Below are 20,702 nucleotides of genomic sequence, written 5' to 3'. Positions count from 1 at the left end.
ACGCTGTCCAGAGAGCGGCCTCGCGGGACGAGGCCCCCCACACCCCGTTTCCTGCTCCCCTCCTACCAGCTTCTGGTTCAGAGCCCCTTACCTTCTTCTTCTTCTTCAGAATCACTTTCACTCCATCCACGGAGACCATAATGCTCACCTTCTTCTTCTTGATGTTCTTGGCTTTAAACTCATACTGCAGGGGAGGGAGAGAGAGAAGCACACTCCAGTTAGGTCAGCGCCCCTGCGTGGCCCCACCCAGCTCACGACCCGGGAAAGAGGGCCACCGACGGGTTCCTGGGGGACGGAAAGGCAGCTGGGTGTCTCGGGGTCGGCACCCGGCCACCAGGGGCAACCAGGGGACGGGTGTAAACCACTCTAATGAGATGAAGACAGAGCCTGCTTTCAAAACCTCATCAGAAACCCAGAACCTTCCCTCGGAAACTCATCCTGATGTTGAACGACCTCCATGGCCAGGTTTTCCCTGTGTCTACCCCCAAGCTGTGGAAACTCAATTCCATCTTCAATGAAGATTATGAAGAACTGGAACAGGTCTTTAAATCAGGGCTGGATTTGTTTTTCTACATCTTAAAAAATTATGAATTCTTACTCTCTATAAGCCCCAAATTCCTTTATTTGTAGGTCAGTTTCCAAGCCTACCCACAGCCCTACTAGCCTGAAAGATTCTAGAGAGTATTCTAGAAAGGATCTAATGACACAACCCCTATGGCTGCTTCAAACATCGCCCAAGGCCACCCACAGACTCTGGCCTCCTTCCCATCCCCAGACATCTTCCATTACGTTTGCTCATTCCTAGCTATTTTTTATTCCTGTGCAGGCTGGTAAAATTCTACTTTAAGATTTTTATTTATTTATTCATGGGAGACACACAGAGAGAGGCAGAGACACAGGCAGAGGAAGAAGCAGGCTCCATGCAGGGAGCCCAACGCGGGACTCGATCCTGGGTCTCCAGGATCCTGCCCTGCACTGAAGGCGGCACTAAACCGCTGAGCCACCGGGGCTGCCCAAAATTCTACATTTTTTAAAAAAGATTTTATTTCTTTGTGCATAAGCGAGCAAGAGAGCACGGAGGGAGAAGGAGAAGCAGACTCCCCACTGAGCAGGGAGCCCAACGGGGCTCAATCCCAGGACCCTGAGATCATGACCTGAGCCGAAGGCAGACGCTTCACCGACTGAGCCCCCCAGGAGCCCCTAATTCTACATTTTCCTCACTGAGCTTCATTCTGAACACTTATCTGACTTGTTAAAACCATTTTCATCTGGTCCTCAACTTGGTAGTGACCCCCACAAATTTACCTGTCAAGCTAATGAAACATCTGGCCTACAGGCTAAACAATAAGAACACACAACCCAGAGCCAAGATCTCTACTCCAACCCACAGCCCCCCTCCTCTGGGACGTTTGAAACTCAACACTCCCTCCCACCACACCACCAGCCAAGCTCGGCGAGGCAATTCTGTGTTGACAGAAATGAGCCTAATTCACCCTAATGAGATGAAAACACAACCTACTTTGAAAAAGGAAAACCTCATCAGAAATCCAGAACCTTCTATCGGCCGCTCCTTTTAATACTCTGATCTTAGGGATTCAATCTAGAGCTTCCAATCCTGTGTGCATCCGATCCCTCCCATGGAAACCTGAGCCCATCCTACTCTGTTGCCTGGTTCGGGCCGATGCCCCCTGGCTGGCGGGCTGCCTCCTACAGACCAGGACACGACCCAACTGAAGCAAGGTAGTTTTCTTTATATTGTCAGGGCAGGTTGTGGCTCGCAGTTGATTTGAGTTTCTGGTGACAGCAGCATACATCTCCCCCCTCCACTCTGGTGGTCACTCTTCCTACCCCGTCAACAGCTGCCCTTTTTACCGAGCGGGCTTGAAGGAGAAGCAAACGAGAGTGTTGGGCGCCCAGGAGAAAGAAAACCTCAAGCTCAGACCTTGCTTCAGAGCAAGCGTGTCTGGCAGCTCGGGAGGAAACACGTGTTGTACGGGAGCATGGTCAGGACAGGCCTTCAGCCATGCGACAGACCCCTCTGCAGGCAGTGGCTGTAAGCCGGCCAAGGCAACGGCGCAGCTGGCGTGCGCTTGGGGACCTGGCTGGGAGCCCCAGGGAGTCCCCGACTGTGCATCCTGCTCGGGTGCAGGGCTCTATGAAGAGAAACTACCCCGGCTGGGGGGTGGGGGGCCAGCACGGGGGTCTGCAGGTGAGCCGACGCTGGCCCCGGGCCCACTGTGAGAGGTGAGCTGGCGACGCTTCCCGGCCACACCTGCAGTCACCTCTGCTCACTTGGGCTTTCACACACCTTCAAGTCACTGAGCTCGGGGCTGCTCCTGCCAGCCAAAGGTGTGCAGAGGGGGCATTTCAAAGAACTCGGGCAGAAGGTAAGAGCCTAAGAGTCCCAGAAACACCAGAGAGGGATGAAACCAGCCCTGTACTGATCAGTCCTCCATGGCTTGTCTTTGGTTTCTTCCAGAAGGCCACTCATGAGCTCCACGTATTTTCCTCCTACTTTTCCAGCAATAACATCAAAGCAGCAAGCATTGGGTGGCCATGCCCCTCTCCCAGCCCTAATTTTAGAGAGCACACTGCCTGCTAAACCATCCTAGATGGCCTCTATTTCCAGAAGAATCTGGCAGCTGATCATCTCTTGTTTGGTCCACCTCCCTATGGGTTGCATGGTCTCTGAGATGTTTATAAAAAATCAAGATGCCCCCCCACCATAGCCAAGGCTGGCAAGAGGCACCCGGCCAGCACCTGGCTGTGTATCTCAAACATTATTTCTAGAGTTCATGTCTCGACAAGCCAGGCCTTTTTTTTTTTTAATATTTTATTTATTTATTCATGAGAGACACAGAGAGAGAGAGAGAGAGAGAGAGAGAGAGAGAGAGTCAGAGACACAGGCAGAGGGAGAAGCAGGCTCCATGCAGGGGGCCCGACGTGGGACTCGATCCCAGGTCTCCAGGATCACGCCCTGGGCTGCAGGGCTAAACGCTGCACCACTGGGGCTGCCCATGCCAGGCCTTTTAATACCCTGATCTTAAGAGGTGAAGATGCAATGAAATGTCCTCCTTGGAACAGGACAAGAGCCTCTCATTCCATCACGGTGCACAACCTCCCCGATGGCTCTTGCTGGCTCTGTGGGCACAGGAGCTGCACGTTCAAAGCATGACTAAATGGCTGCACCGGGATCTCAGGGACAGTGACAGTGCAGGTGTCCCTCCTTACAACAGCCGGTGGAATGCTCTAGAGTGCTTCGACTCAAACAGGGGGCAAGACAGGCATGAAACAGGCCCCGTTACAGCTGCCGGTACTGCCTGAGCGCCGCAGAGGAGAGCCCTGGGGCTGGACACATTCCATACCTCCTCCCCCTGCCTGGCAGTCAGGGGTCCCAAACCCTTTCTGACTGATGAGGAAGGACTCAAATTGCAGGTATGCTGGAAACTACAGAAATCAAAGGAAATCGAGTATCTGAACACGCTTTAATATCTATTATCCCGAAACCATTGGTTCATATGGCAATTGTGCTTCGCTCGGACAACCATGTTATTGTGCTCATGGGTGGAGGAGAGAAGGGATGGGGGGCGGGAGAGACGATGGCAGTGACCAGGAGAACAGAGAGGGGGCTCACGGGTACGAGCCCTCCCCTTTCCCAGGCTTTGCTGCTCCGAGGGGCAGGCCGGCTCAGGAGGAAGCATCTGTGTTCCGCAGGATAGAAATCTAGTCTGCCCAGGCCTGCCAGGGGCCGAGGAACAAACAGGCCTGCCGGTGCCATGGTCTGTAGCTCGGGCCAGCCTCCCACAAGCCCACGCCAGCTCTGGAGCCTGTGCCAACAAGCCTGGCTCTCCGTCAGCGTGGCCGGGCTGACCCGATGTATTTGCTTTGCTAGCCGGGGCCCCGCCACAAGGACAGACGAAGCCCTCCAGGACCCGACCTTGCAGGGGACAAAACAATGCAAGTCCTGGAACCCCAGCCACTGACTAGAAGGCCCCTGGTGACGTGCCAGGGTTCGCACACAGAGTCCTGGGGCCTGGTGCTGGGCCAACAGGCGAGGCTCCTGGAGGGCGGCGGGGAAGAGGGAGGGGTTCGCTGAAACAGGAGCCAGGACACCGCAGGGAGCGAGAGGAACCTGGCTGCAAGGCCGAGGGCAGCCAAGCAAACAGAACGTAACCTGGGTGCCCGGTGCTTCCCTGTCTCTCCTGCCCCGCCCCTGCCCGCCGACCCCAGGTGCCTCCATCCTCCACCCGGGGGTCTGCAAAGGGGAAGCAGGTGTGCTAGTGGGTGAGTTCAGTGAAGACACAAGCCCTGCCTGGGCTGGAGGCGGCCTGCACACAAGCAATAGGAGGACCTTCTCAGGAGTCAGGGGGAGGGTCCGGGTTCCCCCACAACATACACACAACGGTCTCTGTCCATGACCACGTCTAGCTCCCTGAAGAACCCCTGCATTTTGTGCAGGGTCCCCAGCTCCTCAGTCACTCTGTCTCCTAACACTTGGCCTAGAGATGTGCTCTCTCACTCACAACATCAGAAGCTGGCCCCGTACATTGACTGGAAAACCCATTTTGCCCCATCCCATGCCCCAGTTCCCCCCAGTTATGAGTCAAGATGCCCAAAGGCGATTTCACTGGGAGAGGAGACTCAGTTTGCAAAAGCTGTCAGCGATGCTCTTGCTAGGCCAGCCCTCGGCTCACCTTCAGCTGGGCTCACCGCCTTTCTAGAACGCGTCCGCCCAGCTTCCTGGGGGCGATGGCAGGGAATGTAACAGTGAGTGAGCCCTGGCAGGGCCATGGGGCATCTTAACCACGTGGGGCTGCTAGTCTCAGTTTCACAAGTGCAAACCCATCTCTACAACCAAACTGTAAGCACCTCGACCAAAGGTGTGGCGGGAAGTCCTTATCAGTCCGCTGCTACCGAGGCAGCAGGATACAGAACCTGGGGACTCCCAGGTCCACAGCTGCATTCCTGACTGGAACCGAAAGGCGGCGGCGGCCCACTGTCCACTGCTGGATAGACAAACAGAACATGCCGCGACATGGATGAAGCCTGAAGACCTTTCGCTAAGTGATGTAGACTGGCACAAAGGGATGCATCCCGCACGATCCCACTTCCAGGAGGTGCCTGATGTGTAGAGACAGAAAGACGAATGCTGGCTGTCGGGGGCCGGGGGAGGAGTTCGGGGATCGTGGGTACAGAGCTTCCATTCTGGAAGCTGGGAGAGATCTGGGGGTGGATGATGGTGATGGTGGCACGACAATGCACGCTGTACGCAAATGCCACAGAGCTGTTTTAAAGAATGGCTGAAGTGGAAAATGTTATGTATATTTTACCACAATAAAAAGATAACAATCTGTAAACACTGGACAAAAATACACTTCTCCTCGTGGCAAGTGCCCTGGAATTCTGCTTGCACATATTTCTGTCCCCTCTCCCACACGTGCGTTAAACACGCCACACTCTCCCGTGCTTCCGTTTGCTATTTCCTGTGCCTCGGATGCCCTCCCCCCACCATCTGCTTGGTAAACTCCTGCTTATCCTTGAATTATCCTGTGAGCTTCTGTGCAGTGAAGGCGTGAAGGTTCGCTTCCCGTACGCTCCCACGGGGCTGGGCCACCAGCGTGGGCACTGGAGCAATCTGTGATCACTGGGATCACTCGCCACCCGTTAGTCGTTCACTTCCCCGTTAGGCCGTGCCCTCCACCACGGACAACAAGAAACAGGACGTATTTGTATGCAAGAAAATAGCACCAGGACACACGAGGGTGATAAATGAGTGTCAAATAAACTAATGAAGTCAGTTGACAGTGGTTATTCACAGACTGAGGGAATATGACATTGTCCATGAGGATAAAATAAATATTCCAGAAGTTGATTAACAACTGAAGTTATTACAAACAACCTGGATTCCACTTTTTTTTTTTTTTTTTTTATTCATGAGAGATACAGAGAGAGGGAGAGACACAGGCAGAGGGAGAAGCAGGCTCCCGATGTGGGGCTCGATCCTGGGACCCTGGGGTCATGCCCCAAGCCAAAGGCAGATGCTCAACCACTAAACCACCCACGTGTCCCCCTAGATTCCATTCTATGGGCATAAGGACTTTAGGAAGATCTGACTTCCTTAATTCTTCCTTACTCCATAGCACACTGCTAAGCATCTCAATTTTTGCTTGATCCATACTTCATTTAATAAAGTAATTTAGCTTCCACTATTAGTCAAGGCTGTTCCCCATCATCTGATGGCATAGTCAGAGGTAAGTCATGGGGGAATGATCCTATAGATGATGCTCTGTTCTTTGGACTTCCCTGCTTCCTTAAATTCCAGCTTCTATGCCTGTGGAGCCAAAATCTGAGGGACAGGGTGCTCAGGTTGTCCCTGACTCTGCTGGTAGCTCAGTCCTCATACATACCAAACCATAGAAACATGAACAAGACTCAACATCACTCAGCATCAGGGAAATACAAGTCAAAACCACAATGAGATACCACCTCACACCAATCAGAATGGCTAAAATTAAGAATCCAGGAAATGACAGATGTTGGTGAGGATGGAGACAAAGGGGAACCCTCTTAGGCTGCTGGTGGGGATGCAAGCTGGTGCAGCCGCTCTGGAAAACAGGATGGAGGTTCCTCAAAAAAGCTGAAAGCTGCCCTACAACCCAGCAATTGCACTACTAGGGATTTACCCCAAAGATACAAATGTAGTGACCCGAAGGGGCACCTGCACCCCAGTGTTTATAAGCAGCAATGCCCACAGTAGCCACACTGTGGAAAGAGCTGAGATGTCCATTGACAGATGAAAGGATAAAGAAGACGTGGTGTGTGCACGATGGAATGTGACTCAACCATTACATTTACATTGATGTGGATGGAACTAGAGGGTATTACGCCAAGAGAAGTAATCAGAGAAAGACAATTGTCATATGATCTCACTCATATGTGGAATTTAAGAAACAAAACAGGATCATAGGGGAAGGGAGGGAAAAATAAAACAAGATGAAATCAGAGAGAGACAAACTCCAAGAGACTCTTAACCACGGGAAACAACCTGAGGGTCACTGGAGTGGAGGGGAGTAAGGGAATGGGATAACTGGGAGATGGGCACTAGGGAGGGCACGTGATATAATGAGTACTGAGTATTATATTAAACTGAAGAGTCACTGACCCCCACCTCTGAAGCCAATAATATACTCTATGTTAATTAATTGAATTTAAATTTTAGAAAGGGTACAAATCATTAAAAAAAAATATCTGAGCAAGACAAAAACCATACTAAATCCAAATTCTGGAAGATCTATGAAGTTTTCTGTGAACACTAGGTGGAGACATTTAGTTCCTAGCTCATCAACCTCAAGCCCAGCACAACTCATCTTAGCAACAGACCTCTAAGTGAAAGTTGGGTGTAAGTAAAATGTCGATGAGCTGCAAAATACCTAAAAGGAACTAGAGGAGCTACTTTTTAAAGAAAACAACATCCGGGCAGCCCGGGTGGCTCAGCGGTTTAGCACTGCCTTCGGCCCAGGGTGTGATCCTGGAGACCCGGGATCAAGTCCCACATTGGGCTCCCTGCATGGAGCCTGCTTCTCCCTCTGCCTATGTCTCTGCCTCTGTGTGTGTGTCTTTCATGAATAAATAAATAAAATCTTAAAAAAAAAAAAAACAACAACATCCATTGCCATTCTATCATCAATATTGAGTTTAAGTATTTACCCAGCTCTGTCGACCAGGAGATCTAAAATTCTAGTTTCAAATTCCATTTAGCATACCTAACCTTATTTTAAAAAGGCAAAATTCCAGACCCAGCCCTCAGAGATGCTCGTTCAGCAGATCTGGGGTTGGTCCAGAAGTTGGCATTTTTTTGGATACAGGTCGGAATACAGATTGTAGTGTTCGGAAACACCACTCTGGGTCCCAGAAGCATGTTATAAGAACTCGTTCCTATTTTCACTGGCATCTAGAATCGCCTTGGATGAAATCAGTGTGTCTTGACCATACAGGTACTATTTCTTGAAGTGAGGATACTATTGTTAACAATTAAAATACAAAAACAAAAAAACAAAAAACAACAACAAAAAAAACAATTAAAATACAGATTCTTATAAAGGGACCACTGTTCTTTGCTGCCACCCATTTCCCAAATCAAAGGCAGCTAAGATGACAACTATTATGTCGGGAGAGAATTCTGCTGTGTGGTAGGTGTCAGATGTTCCTACGCTGCATTTTATGTATTTTTGTATCTCTGAAATATTTCATTAACAGAATTTTGGAGGAATCTTTGTGCTCACAATGGTCAGGAGCATAAAAGTTGCCCAAACAGCTCATCTTACAGAGGAAGACAGCCACCACCCAAAGACAGCCAAAAAAAAAAGTTCCTTGGGTTCATGAGCAGAAAACCTGAGTCTGGAAGCCACATCTTCTGACCCCATCCCGGTGCTGCTCTCAGTGTTGCCTAACATCTGTTCTTTTCACAGGCCCGGACCCTGGTTCCAGCAAAGCAGGTTATTCATTCATTCCTCCATTTATTCAACATACGTGTAGTGAGCGCTTTGATGCCCAGGTAGCTCATCTTAGAACAGAAAGAAAAAGAGGAAGAAATAACTAGAAGTTGACCTCACACAATCTGGAACATGCTCAGGCTGTTCAGTGGAAAGCCTGCAGTGCACCCCCCCCACTTCCCTAACTCTTTCCCACCCCACTCACGCTCGCTGCTCCCATTTCCTTTGTTGCTTCCTACCCTGTTCCACACCCATAGACACAGGTCAGCGACCTGGGAAGGGCGCAGAATGCCAATGAGGTCACAAAAACATGGCAAGGGGGCCCCTCTGAACGTAGGGAGGGCTTTGGGGCAGGAAATATCTGAGTTCTTGCTGTCTGGAACACTGAGGAAGGGGAGAGGGGTTGCTCCAAACACAGATGTTCTCGGGGAGAGAGGCACTTCCAGCGTCAAGAGACCGGCACTGATGGCAGAGGGCAAATCAAACGGGCCCTGGGATGGCAGACAGCAGCAGCCTCAAGTGCAGGCAATTTTGGGCTGTGTGCTCAGGGGAGCCAGTGAGTGGCAGCTGCTCCCCGTCGGGAGGAGGAGACAGGCCCTGGAATACAGCCATCACTTTTTCCGACTGGGAGCATGTTGACAGGTCACGGGGAGCTGAACAACAACCCAAATGATTAAGGGGCCCGAAGGGGTGATTTATGGAGCAGGGTAAGTGGCACGACTAATAATAATCTACAGCTTTCAGGTTGCTTTTCCCTCTGCTAGCTCGCACAGCATGTTCAAAATACGCACTCGAGCCTTTTTAGTGAAAACCGAGGCAGAGGTAGGTGAAGGGCCACAAATACAGGACAGGCCCGACTAGGACCAATCTGACCAATTTGTCTTCCCCTCTAGATCTCTAACCCAGGTGCTCCTCCAGAGGGTTGTGTCTCATAATCAGGAAGACAAATATTAAACTAGCCTTTCAGGGGAAGAAAGAAAAAAAAATGCTCCAGTAGAACTTGTACCTGTGCATGCATGTGTGTGCACACACATGCAACCAGAAGGAGCAAGAGTCTGCTGGTACTTAGGAGAGCCATGATTTGGGGTTTTCTTCTTCAGACCAAAATTGGTTATGAGACAATAATAAATCAATCTTTTCTTTCTTTCTTTCTTTTAAAGATTGTATTTACTTACTCATGAGAGACAGAGAGAGAGGCAGAGAGAGAAGCAGGCTCCCTGCGGGGATCCCAATACAGGACTCGATCCCAGGACCCCAGGGATCACACCCTGAGCCAAAGGCAGACACTCAACCGCTGAGACACCCGGGCGTCCCTCCTTCTAAGATATCTTTAAAAGAAGGCAATCGATCATGTGTTGCGACCTCCCAGGCCCCCTCAATCATTCACCATGCTCACCCCACGCCCACCTTGCAAAGTTAAGTGAAACCATTTCCAACAAGGGTTACAAAGTCCCCTGAAGCAGCCACGCTTGCACTCTTAGCTGTGTGACATTGGGCAAAACACTCCACCTCTCTGGGAACCACTCTTCCCTTCTGTGAAATGAGGGGACTGGGCTAGATCACAACTGAGACCCTTCCCAGTTTTCAGTGGGACTCAGGCACTCCCAACCCGCAGAGCCCTGGCAGCACGCATTAATGGATGGGTCCATGCCCAACCCAGAAGTGACGGAAGAGGGTGGAAGGGGGCAAAAGAATGCACCAGACTGGGGAGGGGTCTCAACTGGAGAACAAATTATTAGAATTTTGTACAGAAAGCAGGGGCGTGGGGGTTTCTTTCTATATGGTTTTTGCAAAAAGTGAAGAGCAGAGAAGCAGACGCTGAACATAGTCCTGGCACCAGCACTGGAGATCCCAAAAGGACCGAGAGTAGAAATGGGAACCCCCAAGACAGACCAGGAGTATATGCCTAGTGCTGGGTTGTAGGAATGAAGAAAAGGTGCAGAGGAGATTCCTACAGAGACTGAGACGCAGGAGAAATAAAAGGTCTCTCGGTCCCCTGCCTGGAAAAAGGAGCGATGCTTTCAAAGATGACAGCAGAGGTGAGCACGGGATGCTGGAGATGAAGCTGCAGCCTACCTCGTACGGGGGAAGCAAGCAGAAGCAGGGCACAAGGCCTAGAAGGGACCCTGGAGGTCGTGCAGCCAGTTCTGAGGCTCCCCCCCTTCCTCGCCTCTCCCAGGTCTTTGTTCCAGGACTTGGATTCGTCAGCACAATGGGGAGGCGAGGGGAGGTTTGAGAAGCCTGGGTCTGCACTCATCCACGGGGGTCAGACGTTTCCAGGTCTACGGGGGGTTGGGGGGGGGCAATTGCAATGCCACAGTGGGCAGAACACGGGACCGCAACGAACGTTCATAGTATAATGAAAGATATGAAGCAAAAGGGTCATTCTTGGGAGAACTGAAGACGCTACTTGAGAAGGACACATTGGAGGGGTTCTTGGAGTGATGGTGTTGTCCCTGTCAAGTGACCATTCAGCCTTTAAGAGGGTGCCGGCAGTTGTGTTTGAAAAGCAGTTTTCTCACAATGAGTCTGAAATCTACTCTCCAAAGCTTCCGCTTAGGAGTATTCTCTAAAGTGGTGCTTCTCAAACCTTGAGGTCCATATGCCTCACTGGGGGGATCTTACCATGTTACAGACCTGAGGGGTGGGGATGGGGACATGGCTGCATCTCTATCCAGGGTCCAGGTGATGTTGACACTACTGGTCCACAGACCACACTTTGAGAGGCAAGGATCTAGAGCCAGATTACACAAATCCAAAAGGTATCTGGAAATGTTACCTGTCTGAGCTAATGATCTCTAGAGGTGTTTTTTTTTTCTTTTTTTTTTTTAATGCTAATATTCTATGATTCCTACCAATTGTAATGTCAATATCCTGGTTACATAAAAACTGAGACAGGGTGTTTTTTAAAAAATATTTTATTTATTTATTCATAAGAGACACACAGAGAGAGGCAGAGACACGGGCAGAGGGAGAAGCAGGCTCCCTGCGGGGAGCCTGATGTGGGACCCCGGGATCATGACCCGAGCCGAAGGCAGACACTCAACCACTGAGCCACCCAGGCATCCCTGGGGTGTTTCTCCTAAACAGCCACCTTTGATGGCCAAAAATCAAATTCTAATATGATAAAAGTGATTTAAAAAAACAGTATCCAGAGCACAAGCTCCCAGGAGGGCGGGCAATTTGAAGAGTTATTGACTTGTTACCAAGCATAATAATTTCCTACTGTCAGCAGGTGCCAATATTTCCTCCAGATCCAAGGGACTGCGAAGTGCAACAAAGGTTCTCCACCTTGGCTGTGCAATGGGATCACTTGGCAGGCTGAAAAAAATACTAGTCTCTGGATCCCACCCCTAGAAATTCTGATTTCATTGGTCTGGTGTGCAGCCTGGACACTGCACTGGGATTTTTAAAAGCTCCCCAGGTGATTCTAAGATACGAGAGTAAGATGTAACAGAATTGGAGAAACCAAGAGGCGAAGGAGGGGGTAACGGGTAAATGCTGGCCATCCCATCATCAGAGCGGACTCAGATGCATCACATAATCTCCCCCCCCGCCCAGTTTCACGGTCACTTCCAGCCCACTACCAATGAGTTACTGGTTGTACAGAATTCTTAGGCGCAACACCAAAAACATGATCCAGCAAAGGAAAAATTTTGATAAGTTGGACTTCATCAATATTTAAAACTTTTGTTCTGTGGAAGCCAGTCTGAAGTGAATAAAAAGACAAGCTAAGGATGGGGAGAAAATATTTGCAAGTTACACATATCTGACAAAAGACATATCCAGATTATCTAAAGAACACTCAAAACTCATTAAAAAAAATTCCAAGTAAAAATTGGGCGAGAGACAAACAGAACTTCGTCAGAGGGACATAAGGAAGGCAAAGAAGCCCGCAAAATGAAGCCAACAAGGTTTGGTGGCTGGTTCGGTGATAATGTGTGACAGGAGGAACCGTAATTGCGGTGACTCCTGCCTAGGAAAGTAGGGTACGAGATTATTTTTGTCCACTGGAACTTCTGAAGTCTGCATCTTGAGTGTCAGGACCTACTGAGACTCGTCCAGACCTCATCACAGCTCCCTAAGTCAACATATTCCCCCAAGGCAGGAATAATGGTTTCCCATAAGATGCTCAATATCATTAGCCATTAGGGAAATGCAAATGAAGAGCACAATGAGATCCCACTTCGTACTAATTAGCATAGCTAAAGTACAGAAAAATATGCTACCACCACCAAGCACTAGTGAGGATGGAACTCACTTGGGCCTCTCACACGTTTGCCGAGGGAATGCCAAACACCACACCCGTTCTGGAAAACTGTTCTGTAGCTTCTCATAAAGTCAAACACACACGTACTTACCGTACGGCCAGCAATACCTCAGCTAAGTATTTACCCTAGAGAAATAAAATCTTATGTCCCCACAAATACTCCTATGTGAAACGTTCACAGCTCTGTTTCTAATCACCCAAATTAGAAACAACCCAAGTATCCTTCCAACGGGTAAATAAACTATGGTATATCTATATACTGGAACGCTACTCAAAAATCCTAAGGAGAATATGTGGTTCAAGTGTGATGTGTAGCTTTGTTATTTAAAAAAAAAAAAAATCAGGTGGGAATGCACACTGGTTGTAGCCACTCTGGAAAACAGTATGGAGGTTCCTCAAAAAGTTAAAAAATGGAGCTACCTTAACCATCCAGCAATTGTGCTACTAGGTATTTACCCAAAGAATATAAAAATACTAAATTTAAAGAGATACATGCACCCCGATGCTTACAGCAGCATTATCCGTAATAGCCAAACCATGGAAATGGCCCAAGCGTCCATCGTCTGATGAATAGATAAAGATGTTGCACATATATTATACGATGGAATATTACGCAGGCATCAAGAAGAATGGAATCTTACCATTTGCCATGACATGGATGGAGCTGGATGGTGGTAGGCTAAGTGAAATAAGTCAGTGGGAGTAAGATAAATGCCTTATGATTTCATCCATGTGTAGAATGTAAGAAACAAAAAAATGCGCAAAGGTAGGGGGGAAGAGAGAGAGAGAGAGAGAGAGAAACCAAGAAACAGACTCTTTGACTCTAGAGAACACACTAATGGTGAACAGAGAAGAGGTGGGTGGGGCGATGGGGAAACAGGTGATGGGGATTAGGAGCGCTCTTGTGATGAGCACCGGGTGACATGTGCAAGCACTAGATTACTATATTGTACACCCGAAACTAGTATTACACTGTATGTTTACTAGCTGGAATTTTTTTTTAAAAAATTTAAAGTCACAGGTAAATTGGTTGGAAGGCTTAAAAAAAAAACTAATAAAAATGATCTACTGATTCACATAAAACCTGGAAGCACCTCAAGGACATGATGGCTTTGAATGAAAAAGGCAGTCTCAAAGGCTACATCCTGTACAAGTCCAATTATAGGATATTCCCCCAAAAAGGCAAAACTAGTGACAGGGACCAAATGGGTAGCTGCCAGGGATGAGGGCTGGGAAGAGGGTATGGCTACAAAGGGACAGCTCCAGCGAGAGGGGGTGGTGGAGTCAGTTCTGCACCCTGACTGTGGTGGTGGCTACAAGAACCTATAGGCTTGGGGCTCCTGGGTGGCTCAGTGGTTGAGCGTCTGCCTTTGGCTCAGGGCGTGATCCTGGAGACCCGGGATTGAGTCTCACATCGGGCTCCCTGCAGGGAGCCTGCTTCTCTCTCTGCCTGTGTCTCTGCCTCTCTTTCTGTCTTTCATGAATAAAGAAAATCTTAAAAAAAAAAAAAAAAGAATCTATAGGCTAAAATTCATAAAACGATACCATAAAACCAATTTTGCCCTGTTGATTTAAAAAAAATGAAATTTAAATTTTTTTAGTTTTAAATTTAAACTTGAAGTTAAAAAAATAAAAGAAAACCAAAATGCTTTGGGCTGGATGAAACACCAGGATGGGGGGCATGCCTCCGACCTCCCCCTCTCCGGGAGCCCCCCCCCACACACCTCCAAGGTGGGAATAGTCAGGAGCACTGTTCTCCATCCCCCACCCCCCGCAGTGCAAACCGGAGAGACAGATGCAGGCCCTCCCGGGACAAGGGCAGCCCGGCCAAGGGCAGGGCTTCCTGCAGGGCCCCACGGGACAGGGCAGGAGAACTTCAACTGGCCTGAGGAGATGGGGGAGATTTCATGGCCACAGGGTGCCCTTGACCCCTGGGTCACGCCCAGCCTAGCACCTGCTGGATCAACGGGCTGGGGTGACGGACCCCCTCGAGCTCACTCCACTGCTACGTGCCCAAGCCTGGTCAGCTCTGTCTGGTACCCTGGGCCTTCAGGAGGCCATTACTTCTGCCTTGTGGGGTGGACACCCCTTCCCTCCCTTTGGGAACTATAACCAAAACTGGACGTGTCTCTACAGGCCCTGGCACCCAGGGCCACACTCCAATGGGCAGAGGCGGCTTTCCAGCATTTCCTAGGCAGGAGCCAGTCACACACAGGGCACCACTGAGCCACCACCCTGTCTGCTCCTGAACACCTATCTGCCTTGTCCCCCGGTCCAGACCAAGCAGAGGCTCGCAGACGTGCGGTCAGACAAGAGGAGAAGCTAAACAACGAAGGCCCAGGGGGCAGCCAGTGGAGGGAAGGCCCAGGGGAGCAGCAAAGACATGTGGCCATCAGCCAGCGGTGTGGGAGGAAGGGGGGAAATCCAGTGCACTGGGTTCTCCTCATACCCTCCCTCCCTAAGACCTTTATTCATGTTGCCGCCTCCCCGGATCAGCTTCCACCTCTCGGAGCATCAGCCACCTTGCTTTGCTCCCTGCACCAAAGTGTGGACACCGCAAAGCCAGGAGGGTGGTGGGCTTCCCAGCGGCAGCCAGCCGGGCGTCTCCTGTTCCCCACGCAGGCCTGCCAGCGGGAGAGGGGTTCGCTCTCACATACCCGAGTCTCTCACGACAGCCTTCTGGAAGTCCCGAGTACTTCCCTCTTACCCCACTTCACCTTGGCCAGGGCTCCCAACTTGGCCTCACATCTTTTCTGTTTCTCCCCTTTATTTCAGGGGTGTCCTATGGATGATGCAGTGGGGGGAGGCGGCTCAGAAACCTCACCCCTGCACCCCACCACCATCCTCATCGTCTAGAAACACTACATAGAACAGTAGTGTTTCTATGACAACGCACTGCCGAACCAAGAGACCCAATACCCAATATTCAATACTCTCTGTCAATAGACCCAAAGCGGCCAGTTTCCTTCTCCTACCAAACTGCTCCCTGACACATGTGGTGTCTGAGCTGGACTCTTCAGAGCCTGGGGATTGGTGAGGGAGCCCCAAAGACCCCTCTCTTCTGGGCTGAAGGACCATACAGGCAGGGGTGCAGGGCCCCTCCTCCTGGAACCCACCCTTCTCAGTTCAATATGTTGGTGTGCCACATAACATTGTTTGACAAGTGAGATCTTAACCTTTTAAAAGGAAAATCTGGGGGGGGGGGGTGGCCCAGTGGTTAAGCATCAAGAGGGTATTTATTGTGACGCTTGGGTGGCTCAGTGGTTGAGTGTCTGCCTTTGGATCAGGTCATGATCCCAGGGTCCTGGGATCGAGTTCCTCATTGGGCTCCCTGCAGGGAGCCTACTTCTCCCTCTGCCTGTGTCTCTGCCTCTCTCTGTGTGTCTCTCATGAATAAATAAAATCCTAAAAAAAAAAAAAAAAAAAAAAAAAAAAAAAACCAACCCTGAAAGTCACTGACCTATATGAAGTACAACGTTGCAACTGCTCAAATGCACTCTGGTTTATTCGCTGTCTCTTCTGAAGATACCAGGGATTTTCTCGGGTCTGCACCATTTCTTAGGTCATGACCACCCTAAAACGCCCTCAGTCCCTCCATCAATCCCAAGTATTCTCCTAAGTTCTCTTGCAAAGAGCACTTCATAAAAACCTGCGCCGACTGTGGAAACCTGAAGGGATTTCTTCCCTTCTGCCACGGCAATTAGCACTCAGGGGACTGGTTTTGTAACAATGCTATATATAAAATGCATCTCACACTCTTAACTGGGAACATGTCCTTTCTCATCTTTCTCAACCAGACTAAATTCTTTGAAGGCAGGTGCTATATAGGTTCAGCTTGCCATCCAACGTAGCATCTGTTAGGGGGTTTTCGGCCAAACAGGAGGACTTGATCCGACAATGTAGAAAGAGCACTCTGGCCGTAGCGCTGAGAATACGAGGCCAGGGGAGGAAGCCAGGAACACGCCAAGGAGACCAGGGGGGGGTTGAGAAAGTGTGCAAGTCACTATTGCACTACCCACACCCACAGGCAGACAGATCCCAGGCAGGAGGAGCACTGCCAGGGGGGCAGGCTCTTGGCCGACTGCCATTTAATTTTGGAGAGAGACAGTCTTCTGAATGCAGCCAAGTTCTCCTTCCATTTATTTTTCCCTTTTTTTAAATATTTGGCTATTCTAACGGCTATCAAAAGGAGACTCAGCATCATCAAATCTGAGAACCGTAGCTTCAGGACCCTCAGGCTCCGAGCTCGACACTCTGAAAAGTTATTTGCGTTCAGGAAACAGACTCCGCCTGTTTGACCTACTTCTCTGTTCCTAAGAGCTCAACAACTTTTAGGAAATCAGGCTACTGACTGGACCCACAGGTGAATTGCAGGCTTTCCTACTTTTTCAAAAGAAAATGGAAAAGCAGGAAAGAACCGTAGCTACAGAGCCCCTCAGAAAATTCCAATGCAATGGTCACCTTTGTTCGTAGCAATCACCATATCGGGACTCCAAGTCAAAGGCTCTTCTATGACTAAGTTCCAAAATAATATGTCATCTTAATTTATCGGCTTGGAATAATTGTGCCAAAAAAAAAGAGAACAATTTTTCTCTGGGCTAAAATGAGCCGAGTTCCTTTTATTTCTTCCCAGCCCTTTTCTGATCAGGATGATGCTCCGTTGTAACAATTACATTCAGATCACTGCTCAAAAATGAACGTCGATTTTTTTTTAAACTTGAAATGTGTTTATCCATTCCTGCTCCCAAAATATCAGCCATTATCTCTTTCTTAAAATGCTTCAAATTACTTCTCAGAAAGGTATAAAAAAGGTCCCTCATTTCCTATCTCTGTATCTTCCCATTCCCCCTCCAGCCACTGCAAAGATAAAAGGAAATCCAATTTTAAAACAGGGACATTATATGTGATACTGAATAATTAAGATAACCAAGGATCTGTCAAGGGGTATTTTACCATTAGAAACTGGCTGCAAGGCCAGTGGCTGTTCCTGAATCCAACGGGCTTGAGTGACAGAGCAAGAGTCCTCCCTGGTGACAGACTGTGGCCCTTCTAAGGGGCCGGGGGGTAAAGGGGCAGCCAATGGGCAGCCCTCTGGTGCGTGGACGTGGACTTGATACTGGACATGCCTGGCTCCGCTACTCAGTGGGTCCTTTCGATGTGGAAACTTAACTACCGATCTGGAAATGTTTCTTGGGTTGCTTCTTTGACAATTTCCTATTTATTTTTTCAGTTTCAGAACTCATCAGATGTTGACCTTCCTAGAGCAGCAAATCTGAGAATCAATCTCGTCTCTATTTCTGTTCTCCTTTTTGGCTCTTTTTTTTTTTTTTCCCCTGAAACTTTTCAACCTTTCTCTTTTTTGGTTTGATTGTCATTTTTAATTTCAGAGAGTTCTCTGATTATTTCTTTTCCATAACATCCTGTTTGTATTTTAGGATGTAGTGTCTCGATCTTCTTTAGAGGTTTTTGGGTTTTTTATCGGGGTTATTGCTCATCTCTGCTGTCTCCACTTCCTCCTTCCCTTTATTTCTGTCTCTGTTACATAGGGCAGTTTTCTCAAACGTCTCCAGATTTGGGGCCACCCACCCCTATTTCAGAAGGAGGAAATCAAAAGCTAACTGGCATGTCCTGTGTGGGTCGCCAGGAAGGCCTCTCTGGCCAGTGAGCTTCCACTGCACACTGATCAGGACACAAAGTGAACTTCTAGTTGCCAAAACCAAATGTCAAGGCCCAAAGAGCTCTTCTCTGGGACCCTTCAATTTCTGCAGAGAAAAATCTTAACCATCAATATTCCAGAAACAGGAGGGGGGCTCTAGAGTCCCACCAGTTAAATACAAAGACTTCTACTTATGAACTTTTTATTTATTTTTGATGGAGAGAGACCCGGCATGTGTGAGAGAGGAAGAGCATTTCAAGCAGCCTCCCCACTGAGCACAGAGCCTGATGGGGGTCTCGATCCCACGACCCTGAGATCACACTCTGAGCTGAAATCAAGAGTCGGACACTTAACCGACTGAGCCACCCAGGCACCCCTACTTAACGAACTTTTTAAAACTGTGGTACCTTACCCTGTTTGTGCAACAACTGGTACGTCCATGTATTGAGCCTGTCCAAAGTTTTCCCTCATCAGTCAACTCACCTGTCACCTGAAGTGGCCTCTGTTCAATTAAAGCCACCAACACACCCATGAATTCCATGTTTTAAAGAGTCATTGAAACCTTTTTATCAACCATTTCCTCTCCTGTTCTTTGTCTTAGTGGTTATTTCAGTGAGGCTTCGGGACAGAGGGGGGTGATAAACACATACAGCCAATCCACCAGGTTTTATGACCACTCAAGTGGTCTGAGAAAATTCTATAGGATTCTCTGAACCAATTTTTGTGATACTAAAACTCTAACAGAAGCAGCCTCCCCCTCTCGAAATATTAGTCTGGAAGGACTATTACATTAATGGCACAGATATAGCTCCTTGACCCACCTGCTAGTTTTTCCACTGACTGCAGGCCTACCACACATAGTTCTCTTTATTTGGCTGTGTCTAAAAAATCCCTATAATTACTCACTACATGTCATTATGATCTGTCTGTATTTGTCTAATGACTGTCACAAGAGTCAGACGAGAACCAGATGGACCGCCTCCACCCACATCATGCTACAGAAGAGGGCAGCTCTCATGCTCGGGGCCTGGTATCATAATGCAATGGTCCCATGCCCTTCAGAAACTATTCAAAGGGTTTGAGTCTTCCATGTGCCTTCTTAAGAAGCCACTTCACCACCAACGTAACTACAGAATAGTTGTGACATTACAGGCTAACATTCTAGGCCTACTACTGAAATGTGTGTCTTCTAGGAAGAAAAGGGCAGAAGATGAGAATTACAAGAACTCTGGTGAAATGCTTTAACAATTAATAATTCTTCTATCAGGATTAGTCAGAAACCCAGCCTTCAAAAAGGGCAATGCAGCATTATTCCAGAATACGAAGACAGACAGCCCTTTGGTCAAGAACTTCAACAACAAAAGGAACCGCAGGTTTAATACTCAGTAGTGAGGAAATGCCACCAACCAGATGACACACAAGGGCTTCACAACAATGAGATTAGACAACAATGAGATTAAAATGTAACCCTCCGGGTGCCTGGGTGGCTCAGTGGTTAGGTGTCTGCCTTTGGCTCAGGTCATGATCCTGGGGTCTTGGGGTCCTGGGATCAAGTCCCACGTCAGACTCCATGCTTGGTGGGGAGTCTGCTTCTCCCTATACCCCTCCCCACTGCCTGTGCTCTCTTTCTCTCAAATACAAAAAATAAAACGTAATCTTCCTATAGCCATGTTAGAGGGCTGGTCCATCACCAACAGGTGTTGCTATCATCAGAAAGATTGGAAAGGAATTTAAAGGGGAGTAATTTTTTTTAAAGATTTTTATTTATTTATTTGTCAGAGAGCAAGTGAGTGAGCACAAGCAGGGAGCCCGATGTAGGGCTCAATCCCAGAACCCTGAGATCATGACCTGAGCTGAAGGCAGACACTTAACGACTGAGCCACCCAGGTGCCCCTGAAGGGGGATAATTTTCTTACCAGGCAATTCATAGTTATGGTATCCTCCTGGGGAACCACCAAAACTCATCTGGCATTTCCATACCCATCCCCTAGGCTTGGTGATATTCTATTACTGGCAGTTCTCTTTTCCTGTTAACTCTTCACTTGTTTGATATTTGGCTTCCTGAATAAAAATGGAGACGTAGTTGGACTCAAGACCTAGTTTAGAAATAAAAGCAACAGGACCTAGAGCTGGATTGGGTGTCAACCAGGAGAACAAGCCAAGAACGGAGAGGGAGGTTTCTCATATTTGTGCACCTGTAAACATGGTGGTGACAGCGACAGGGATCAGGATAACTAGAATAGAAACAGATTTTTGGAGGAAGAGCTGGATTCTGAACATGACA

General features: G+C 48.7%; 1 protein-coding gene across 1 annotated transcript in view; it reads right to left on the bottom strand.

Annotated features, from left to right (window-relative positions):
• LOC121471526 (nitric oxide synthase 1 adaptor protein) overlaps positions 1-20,702 on the bottom strand; it is a 265,854-nt gene that overhangs the window by 66,502 nt on the left and 178,650 nt on the right. Inside the window, exon 3 of the mRNA XM_041722342.1 lies at positions 92-184. Within this exon, the coding sequence (XP_041578276.1) occupies positions 92-184 (93 nt within the window). The remainder of the gene's footprint in view (positions 1-91; positions 185-20,702) is intronic.

This window comes from Vulpes lagopus, chromosome 11 (assembly GCF_018345385.1).
Source record: "Vulpes lagopus strain Blue_001 chromosome 11, ASM1834538v1, whole genome shotgun sequence".
Classification (NCBI taxonomy): Eukaryota; Metazoa; Chordata; class Mammalia; order Carnivora; family Canidae; genus Vulpes; species Vulpes lagopus.
This window is presented reverse-complemented; position numbering and strand designations above follow the sequence as displayed.